Raw genomic sequence first — 11,026 nt, 5'->3', positions numbered from 1 at the left:
TTTTTTTTTTAGCCTTGTTTTTCTCTCTATCTTCAGTGTAGCCTGGAGTCCTTTCTTCGATGTCATCAGTTCTTGATCACACACTAACTACTTCCTAACATGGTTGAATGCTGACCTATTCTCTTGGAAAGTGACTCTTGTTCCTTCCATCTTCTTTTAATGCTTCCCGATTGCTCAATATTTTGCCCATAATATTCTTTCCGGCTGAAAAATGCCAAGTGCATGCTTCCCTATTGGTTCTCCACATCAAGGTCTTTGCACATTTCATCACTTTATTTTGTCTTCTTGAGCTGCCCTTCAGAATCTTCTGTTCAGCTCTTTCACATCAGCATTTCTTCCATTCTTTTTAGCTACTTTATGTTCTCTTGAACTTTCGATTGTAAATTGTGTGAAGGTTTACAAAACAAATCCGTTTCCATTCAACAATTCATATGCATTTTGTTTCATCTCATTGATTACAATCCCCATAATGTAACATCACTTATTCCCACTTCCTGTTCCCATTCCTCCTTCTTTCCTAACCTTTCTGGACTTTTACCTTAGGTAAATGCTGCCCTTTTGATCTCAAATGGTTAATTATGTTAAGGTGTATACAACTCTCCAGTGTTACTGTTCCCCATTTAGGCCAATTGTTTGGCTGAAAATCGAGCCATAGACATGAACTCAGTTCTAGACCTGAGGGTGATGAGGGACATAGTCTTGGGGTTCCACCAGTGTCTATCGAACCAGTATGCCTGGTCTGTTTCATGATTTTGAGTTTTGTTCACATTTTCTTCCAACTCCATTCTGGATATTCTAATGTGATAGCTTACAGTGCAGTTGGTAGGAGTAGTTGGGCACCATCTAGTTCTTCTGATCTCAGGATGACGGAGGCTGTTTGTGTGGTCCATTAATCCGCTGGACTAATTATATCCACATGTCTAAGATTCTCATCACTCTTCTTTCCTCTGAACGGGGAGAGACTTGCAGTTGTACCTTAGATGATCATTCACAAACTTTAAAGACCCCAGTCATTATTCATCAAAGCACATTGAAAACCAGATGTCTTTTTGGACTGTGTTATGGCAACTGACCTTGGTACCCTGAGATCTTGGTCCTGATTCCCAAAGGCCCTTGACTCAGCATCTCTTCTGACATCTATTTTGGATTCTTAATGACTTTTTGCATTCTTCATGAAAGATGTACTTGATGTCATCACACAAACTGTCTGCTCTTGGGTCATTAGTGTTCAATATGCTAAATCTATTCTCTCGCCCCTACCCCCCGGTTTCTGGAAAGGATGTATTATTACGGAGGATGGGCACACGACACTCAGTCCTTGGCAGCCACATTCCTCATGAAAGCCAGCACATTGCTCAGTTCCTCTCTCGTCCTCTTGGCACAGATGTGTGTCCCCACCTATTTGATGAACTTAAGCGTCCGCTGGTTCTTGGAGACCTTGAGCAGCTCCATGGCCCAGCACTCATTGGACATGAAGCCACACACTTCCGGGATAATGTCCCACACGAAACCAGTGTGCTTGGTGAGGGGCCTGAGGCAGCGGCTATCCCTCAGCTTGACACATTCTCGGTCACCTCGTGGCCCTTGTTGAAGCCCACAGCCAGGGCTGCTACTCCTCAATGGCTGCCACAATGGAAGGCAAGTGCCCCAAACTATTATTGAGATGGCCTCGATATTCAGACGGAATATACTCTTGGCCATATGCTGGCTGTAGTGGACTTGTTCTAATTTCGTTTAGCTTCAGCTTGAATTTACACACAAGCAATTTATGGTCTGTTCCATAGTCAGTCCCTGATCTTATTCTGACTGGTTCTACTGAGCTTCTCTAGTCTTTACTGTCTCCACAGTTGGAGTCAATTTGATTCCTGTGTGTTCCATTTGGTGAAGTCCATGTGTATGGTCACTGTTTGTGCTGTTATAAAAGGCATTTTCAATTAATAAGTCATTGGTCTCACAAATCCCACCATGTGATCTCTGGCCTCATTTCTATAACCAAGGCCATATTTTCTAACTAATTCTGATAATTGCAACGATGCAACTAAAGTATATAAAACCATTTCGTAGGAACTGGTTGACTACTATGAAAATTAAACATCTGTGGTGTATGGTGAGGATCGGTTAGCCATGGAAGGCCATGCCTTAAAATTGATAAAGAGCTTGCTTATTAGCAGCCAAACAATAGAAGGTTTTGAGAGAGAGTCACAAAGATAAGAGAGATAGGAACCTCCTAAAAGATCTGTATGCAGGTCAAGAGCAGGAACAACGAAGATGGCACGGGAGGATAAGACAGTAGCTATAAGCAACAGAAGTACAAGTGTGAGAACCATGGGGCTAGCAGATGGCTATAGTGGGCTTCCTAGCCCAGAGACAAACTGCTGAGCACTCTCAGGCAGGAGACTAGCTGGCAGAGGAGTGTGTCCCTGGCACTTAGCAGTGGAGCCAAAAGAGGTTGGACACTTGCCCAAGGGCAGAGGAAAGGCCCAGAGAAGCTCAGTAGCAGAGATCTAAGGAGGGCATGGCCACAGAGGTCCAAGACAAGGTCCAGCAGAGGACATGGCTGAGAAAGGGTCAAGATGACAAAGTGAATCCTGTTTCCTAATTTGTATCTTGTGACTTCTAAGTTGCTTCTGATGCTGAGTTGTAACTGGTACTTCCTCAGTAAATTATATAACTGTCAGTACAGTTTACGAATTCTATGCAATGCTGCAGGGCATTACAGGACCCAAAGACAGGGGAAGAGTACCACGGGTAGGGCAAGCAGTTGGTATTAGAGATGATAGAGTGATTTAGCAGCTTGAAAAAGTTGATCACTTGGAACATCTTTAACATCCACCACAGGGGAACTAGCTTTGTGCTGATTCTTAGTAATGCAATTATCCACTTATTGGGTAACAGAGTGAGTAACATATGTCATCAACCACATCCTTACTTAGAAGTTGCAATGAGTGACACAATGGCCTTCCCCATAGGCTGATGCCACAAAGTTGAAACACAAGTCAAAGAGAATAATTTGGGGGTTAGGGAGTATGATGAGGAAGGTCAAACACTATAGTATAGCTGTGCCATTCTGATGTCTAGAGGCTTTCTAGATCTACAGAGAATATCATCCGAGCTATCTCCCATAAATAGTCTGTTGAAACCAGGCTTGTGGTATTACCTAGCAGTGAGCTCAGTTATTGTACACTGTCAATTAAATGGTGGGGAAGTGATACAGCCTTCATTGAAATAGTCAATGGAGCTTGGGGTTGAACTGATAACCGCTGGTGAAAGGTAACATGTAGAGTAACTACTATTATTCATGTCTTCTTTGTGGATTAAGGAAAGGGGATTTGTTTTTCCTCTATTATCTTTCAAGTAAGATATTCCACATCTCACCTTTCACCCTCATGCCATCCTTACCTTCCTAAAATATACATCAGATACTGTAGCTAAACTTAAAAAAATATTTCAGTGGCACCCCATGCCTCCTAAGCTTCAAAATCATTAGCATGGATGCTAGGCCCTCTGTAAGGGCCTACTCTTGCCTGTCCAGTTTCAAGTTCACTTATCCGGTCAGAACTCACCAAGCAGTGGTTCCCAAACACACCGCTTGCCTATGGTTAGGTTGGTCAAATGTGGTTTTCTCTCTAAGAAAGAAACTGGTATGCAGAGTTCGTAGTCATGTCCTCGTCTCTGTCACATCACGGGCTCCATGACAGGATCATCTCATTTACCCTACGTGACTGCTGCTCCTTATCAGCTATTATACTCAGTCTCCAGGTAAAAGAACGGGAGATTCGTGGAGACAGTCCCTTTGAGTACGTGTGTAGGGCTGGAGAACACTTACCCTACAGAACGGCTCCTTCTTCTTTATATCTTCCTGCTGGATCAGTCTCAGGCCCTGGACACCATTCTGAAGGCCTCGTTCATATAGAGCCTGAAGTCTGGGAATTTCTTCTTGTTCAACAGCTACTATAAGCTTGAAAAAGGAGATGTCTTCATGTAATCAGTTATAAAAGTTGATAGAATCATTGACAAGTTGGATTGATTTTTTCCCCTTTATTTATCACTTCTTTCATTTCCTTCTTCCACCCGAAAGAAAGTTGTCTTAAAACAACCTGCACATAAACCTCCCCTCAAAAAAACAAAAATGTTTCCTCAAATATGAGAATCTAACACTAATTTCCATTTCTGCTACCCCGGTCCCTACATACATCTTGGCCATAAGCACCTCTTACTCTCTTACCGCTTCTTGCTATTGGGTGTCATCGAGCAGGTTCTGCTGACTCACAGCATCTCTATATGCAACAGAAGAGACCGTGCCTGGTCCTGCGCCATCCTCATGGTTGCTATGTTTGAACCCACTGTGTCAGTCATCGCATAGAAAAGCTTCCTCTTTTCCCCTGACTCCCTAACTCTACCAAGCAGGCTGTCCTTCTCCAGGAACCAGTCCCTCCTGATATCATCACTTCTAAGGAACATCCTGGCTATACATCTTCCAAGATAGATTTCTTCATTCCTTTGGCAGTTCATGGTATATTCATTTATTATTCACCAATACAATAATTCAAATGCATCAATTCTTCTGCTCTTATTTATTATCAGTTTGCCCATGCAGAGCAAGCAACTCAAAATACCAGGGGTTGGCTCAAGCAAACCTTACTTCTCAAAGTGACATCTTTGTTCTTTAACACTTTAAAGAAACCTTATTATACAGTAATGTATCCACTACATGTATCATCTGATTTCTTTAACTATTGCTTCTGTGAGCAGTCATTGTGGATTCAAGTAAAATGAAATCCTGGAAATGTTAGTCTTTTCGTTATTCATCATTATGTTGTTTATTGGTCCAGTTGTGAGGACTTTTTATTGACATTGAGGTATAATCCACACTGAAGGCTACAGTGTCCTATCACTACCACTCCTCAATTTCAGAAGCTTGAAAACAGAGGCTGCTTAGCCTTTTTTTTTTTTTAATTTTAAACTATTTTTTCATGTAAAAGGTTTTTTCTCTCAAACAGAATGGTCTACTTATTTCTATGAGAGAATAGGAAATACCACTATATCTAAAATATAGCCAGTATTCAGTATAACAGAAAATTGTTCATTTTATTTCATAGACTAAAGGGCATTATATACTATTTGCCCAGTAAATCAATCAACGTTATCAACTCTGTTTATTAGGAGACAAAGTATCTGCTTAAAGCAGAGCTTCTTCATAACTTTGCCAGCAAAGGACGGCACCATTGTGTATCCACTAGAACAGTAGAATTCACAAGTCATTACTTCAAAGTAAGGAGTCAACAGAATTTCATGAGGCAAAACATTTCTTGCATGGCGGTAGAGATTTGAACTGAGGCATGTGACTGAGTTTTTCATTTATTGTTTAAAACTTTTATTGTGAACTGGGTCAAGGTTGATGCACATTTTGCGTCATCTCATTGATTGTGATCCCTACAATGTAACATCGCTTAGATCCACTTCCTCCCTGTTTCTTGTTCATTTATCATTCGTTCCTAGCCCTTCTGAACTTTGTCCTTGGGTAAATGGTGCCCTTTTGATCTCCTAAGGTTGATTATTCTTGCTAGGGGTATTATTCCCCTCTTAGGCCTGTCTCATGTCTGGCTGAAAATGGAGCTATGAGTGTGAGTTCGTTTCTAGACCTGAAAGATGACTAATGGGGATAGTCTTGGGGGTTCCACCAGTCTCTATGCAGCCTGGTCTGTTCCATGATGTTGAGTTTTGCTCTATATTTTTCTCTCACTCTATCCAGGGCATTCTCAGGCAGTCCCTTTCAGAACTGTTAGTAGAGGTACTAGGGTATCATCCAGTTCTTCTAGTCTCAGGTCACGAAGACTGATGTTTGCACGGTCCGTTCATTCCCGAAACTAATTGTTTCTATGCGTCTTCAGTTATCACCACTTTCCTCCAGACATGGAGAGCCCAATAGTTTCATGTTAGATGGCCGCTCATGAGCTTTTAATAACCTAGTTGCTATTCACCAAAGTAGGGCATAGAATTTTGCCTTGGTGGACTATGTTAAACGGAAAACTTTTAATCAAGGTGCAAAGATTACTTAAGCTAGAAAACAATCTTAAAAACAGGAGACTCAGAGGCCACTATCAAGAAAGTGAAAAGACGATAGGAGAAAGTATTAATCAACAAGAAAACTATAAATAGTTTTCTTTTTTAAATATAAATCATTTTATTGGGGGCTCTTATAGGTCTTATAACAATCCATACACCGATTTATCAAGCACATTTGTACATATGTTGCCATCATCATTTTCAAAACATTTTCTATTTGAACCCTTGGTATCGACGCCTCTTTTTACCCTCCTTCCTCCACCCTCGTGACCCCTTGATAAACTATAAATTACTATTATTCTCATATCTTACACCATCTGCTGTCTCCCTTCACCCGTGTTTCTTTTGTTTGTCTCCCTTGGGCAGGGATGGGGCTAGGGGTGGGGTTATACGTTGATCATTATGATCGGTTCCCCCCTCTCCCCCCACCTTCCCTTTACCCTCAAGGTATGGCTACTCCCATTATTGTTCCTGAGGGGTAAATATTATTTTCTCTTTTCCTTTTTCCAGTTAACATTATATGCAGAAGATTTTTTTCACATCATTAAAAAAAAAAAGATTTCACAGCATTTCTAATGGCTACCCACAATGGCCTTTTATTTTTTAAATTACATGGAGAAAGCTCATCAACTTTCTAGAAGTAGAAAGAATAACAAAACAATACTAGGAACAACAATATGTCCAGAAACCAGAAAACTTAGAGGATATGGATAAACTCATAGAAAGATTTAACTATTGAGTAGTAGAAAAAACTAGTGAATGTAAAAGAGTAAAGAAATGAATAATTTTAAAACTTCCCACAAGGGAAAAGCCCAGACAGCTTTCCTAATGAATAGTATCCAATGTTTAAAGGAGAACTGTTACCAATTCTTGATGAATTCTTCCAAAACAGAAGAGGAAAGTAGACCTGTCTGCTGGTTTCATGAAGGCAGCCTTCACCCCAGCCTGGCAGCACACACAGAGGCATCATGAGAAAGGAAAATTGCAACCCAAGTCCCTTAGGAATAGTGGTGTGCAAATCCTCAATAAAATACGAGTCAACTGAAGTCAGCATATATCAAACAACAAAGCATCATGACCAACAGAGACTGACCACAGGAATGGAAGAGCAACTTAACATGGGACAGTCCATGTAACACACATATTAGTAAGGTGCACAAACCACATGAGCACCTCAATTAAAGCAGCAACGGCATTTGAGAAAAAGCCAACGTGCTTTAAAAGATAAAAACCATTTAAAAAAAACCACTAGGAATAGAAAAAAACTTGCTCAACCTGATAAAGGGCATCTACAAAACGCCACAGCGTACACCATACTTACGATGAAAAACTGATGCTTCCCCTCAGAGCAGACTAACACAGAGAGCTGCCTTCACCCTCACTATTCCACGCGGAACTGAAAGTCTAACCCAGAGCGGGCAGGCAAGAAAAGGGTTAAAAAGTGCACCCATGGTGATGACTGCACAACTCTTTTGAATATGTTTAAGCCATTAAATTGGATGGTATGTGGATTATATGCCAATAAAACTGTTTAAAAAATGCATCCAAACTGGAAAGGGTAAAACTATTGTATTCATAGATCAGTCCTAATAGTTTTTGTGACTCTCTTAGGACTTTTTGTAAGTGGGACCAAATAAAAATACAAAGGAAAAGCACAAACACAAGAGTTGTAATTGAGTTAAGCAAGATTAGTAGGTAAAAATATCAATATATAAAAGTAAAAACTTGGAAAAAATAAAAGGTGTACACTGAAAATAACAAAGCACTGCTGGAAAACTTGATTACAGCAAAGACCTCTCATGCGTATGGACTGGAAGATTTTAATGTTGTTATAATGATAATTCTCCCTAAATTGCTTTATAAATTCAACAAAATCCCTCTCAAAGTCCCAGCTTTCTTTTTGCAGAAATGATAAGTGGTCTTAAAATTCATATGGAAAGACAAAGATCCACACAGTAAAAATAAAACACCTTGAACTATAACAAAGTTGGAGGAATCACACTTCTAATTTCAAAATAAAGTTAGAATCAATAAATTTTGGTATTGCAAAAGGACAGATGTACATGTCAATGCAATAGAATGGCCAGTCTAGAAATAAACCATTTACATGGATACGCAAGTGATTTTCAAAAAAGATGCCAAGACCATTAGTAGGGAAACATAATTTTACCAACAAATGGTTCTAAGACAATTGGATAGTCACATGCAAAAGGATTAAGTTGAACCCTTATACCTCATACCATACACAAAAATTCAACCAAAAGTGATCACAGAACTATACATACAAGGTAAGTAAAAAAGTATTACTTCTAGGGTTCCAGAGGACTGCAGACAAGCTCTCTCAGTAATACACTTGTCTTAGTATCATTAGGGTACCTTCCAAAAAATGTCTAATCAAACTGGCTTCCAAGGGGATCTGGTGAGTCTGCTAAATTCAAAGCACAGAGGTCAGAGCAAAAAGTTACAACCTTCTGAGATTCCAAGAGGGTGATCTTGATAGATTTCCTTAAAAGACATAGGACAATCATGAGAACTTATAAGGAAGAAATTTTAAGAAAATTGAGGTCAAGAAATTTCATTAGAAAATCTTACCCCATCCACCCTACAGTCTTGATGCCGCCCCTTCAAATTATATTGTTGTGCTCCAAACTCAAAGAACATTTCAAAAGAATACATTTGAGTCCCTTGAAGATGCCAAAACGGCCATTCTGACATAGTGTAATTGAACGGCACAGGATTCTTTGAGGAAGGGTCCCCAACCCAAATTTCGCTGCCAGCAAGTCAATTCTGACTTACAGCAACCCCAGAATGAGGGCTGAAGACCCTAAAGCTTTACAGGCGAGGATCGCCTCAGCAGTTTTCCTTCCAAGTAGCAGCTGGTAGGAATGACCCACTGGCCTGTGGTTAGCAGTCAAGCGCTCTCCTGATAGCGCCAGATGGAAACACCACCTTCAAAAGCGTATAGAGGTAGATGGAGGTTATGTTTAGAAACAGTAGATTCACATTTTGATATTTTCATTAATAAAAGTCATTAAGTATTCTCAGGTAAGAGCTAACAAAGTAAAACACTTAGGAGTACACAGGAGTTATCCAAGAAGTAAATCTTCATTACCTAGGGTAGGAAACGATTTCTTAGACAGGACACCAAAAGAATAACCAACAAAAATAAATAAATAAACAAATAAGATGGTATAAAAATATTTAGATTTTGAGCTTTTAAGATTACCATCGGGAAAGTCAAAAGGGGAGAACTGTATCTCTTGTCCAGCTGCTGTGGAGAACAGCACAGCAGGTCCTCAAAAAAACAACTAAAATTAGAATTATCATATGACCCAGCAATTTTTAGGTATATACCCGAGACTTGAAAGCCGAGCCTCAAAAAGATACTTGTATATCAATGTTCATTTAACAGTACTCAAATAGCCAAAAGGCAGAAACATCCTAAACAGCCATTGACAGATGAACAGATAAAAAAGATGTGGTTCCTACATACATTGGAACATTACTTAACCACGAGTAGAAATGAAATCCTGATAAATGCTGCAGTGTAGGGGGAGCTTGAAGACAGTATGCTAAATGAAATAAGGCAATCACGAAAGGTCAAATATTGACCTCACTTATATAAAACTAGGAGCCCTGGTGGCATAGTGGGTTACTAATTGAAGGTCAGTAGTCTGAAACCACAAGTCACCCTGTGGGAGAAAGAGCAGGTTTTCTACTCTCATAACCATTTAGAGTCTCGGAAACCCAAGGGGCAGTTCTAGTCTCTCCTATAGGGTTGCTATGAGTCAGAATCAACTTGACAAAGTACGGTTTTGGTTTGCGTAAAAATACGAGAAAAGGGAAATGTAGAGAGACCAAAGTTTCTTGGCGTTACGAGGGCTAAAAGGGAGTCTGGGAAAGCAGGATGAATGGTGATAGAAAAACTGCACCGATTTAAGGGTAAGGTTCTATAACTGATTATTATAATTGCTGCCAATAAGTTGTATATCTATAAAAAGTTGAATTAGCAAAAATTGTGTGATAGATAATGCAATGACAAAAAAACACACAAAACAGTAGTAGCTAATGAGGCTGCACACAGGCAACCACACATCTCATGGGAGTTGGTTCCTTAGTTCGGAGGTTTAAGGTCATAGAACATCCCAGTCAACTAACATATTTATAGTTTGTTCTGCTCCACCTCCTTGGTCATTGTATAGTGCCTAGGCTCTTAAAAGCCTGCACATCACCATTCCAGGCACAATATTCTTCTGAAACAACAGAGGAATAAGAAGAGTCAGGAAGAGGAGGAGGCTATGTATGATATTGTTTATATGAAATGTCCACAAGTGGCAAATACATAGAGATAAAAAGTAGATTACTGTTGGCCAGGAACTGGAGGAAAGGGAGAATGGGGAGTGAGTGCTAATGGTTGTCAGACTCCTCTGGTGGTGATGCGATGCTCCAGAGTAGACAGTGCTGACGGCTGTACAAAAGGACGAATGATGTGCTAACCAAACCCACTGGCATTGCTTGTATACCAACTCACAGAGACCCTATGGGACAGAGTAGAACTGTTCCATATGGCTTCCAGACCTATAAAACTTTACAGCAATCGATGACCACATTATCCTGCAAAACATGTGGTGAGTTCAAACCGCCAACCTTTCGATCAGTAACATAAATTAAAAATGAAGCTGTTATTTGAAAATCTCATAGGCAGTCACATGAAAAGGAAAGTTATTCCCTAACAATCAAAATTAAATTTTATAAAAATCATTTGGGCTGCAGCAACTAGACTCAAAAAGAAGACTAGTGGAATACGAGATCAAAATGATAAATCTGACTGGAACGGTTAAAGCCTGGTCACTTGATTCCACAACTCACCCCCCACCCCACCAATACACTCTGGGCCGGATGCTGGTTTTCAATACTGTGTGTGTGTGTGTGTGTGTGTGTGTGTGTGTGTGTGTGTGTG

At 40.1% G+C, this 11,026-nt stretch overlaps 1 protein-coding gene across 1 annotated transcript in view; it reads right to left on the bottom strand.

Moving 5' to 3' along the window:
* The window catches only part of L2HGDH (L-2-hydroxyglutarate dehydrogenase), a 70,614-nt gene that overhangs the window by 50,277 nt on the left and 9,311 nt on the right, over positions 1 to 11,026 (bottom strand). The window contains exon 4 of the mRNA XM_045287881.1: positions 3,827 to 3,958. Within this exon, the coding sequence (XP_045143816.1) occupies positions 3,827 to 3,958 (132 nt within the window). The remainder of the gene's footprint in view (positions 1 to 3,826; positions 3,959 to 11,026) is intronic.

This window comes from Echinops telfairi, unplaced genomic scaffold (genome assembly GCF_000313985.2).
Source record: "Echinops telfairi isolate 266 unplaced genomic scaffold, ASM31398v2 ScPeMD7_18;HRSCAF=68, whole genome shotgun sequence".
NCBI lineage: Eukaryota > Metazoa > Chordata > Mammalia > Afrosoricida > Tenrecidae > Echinops > Echinops telfairi.
Note: the sequence above shows the minus strand (reverse complement) of the source record. Positions and strands in the feature narration are given on the sequence as shown.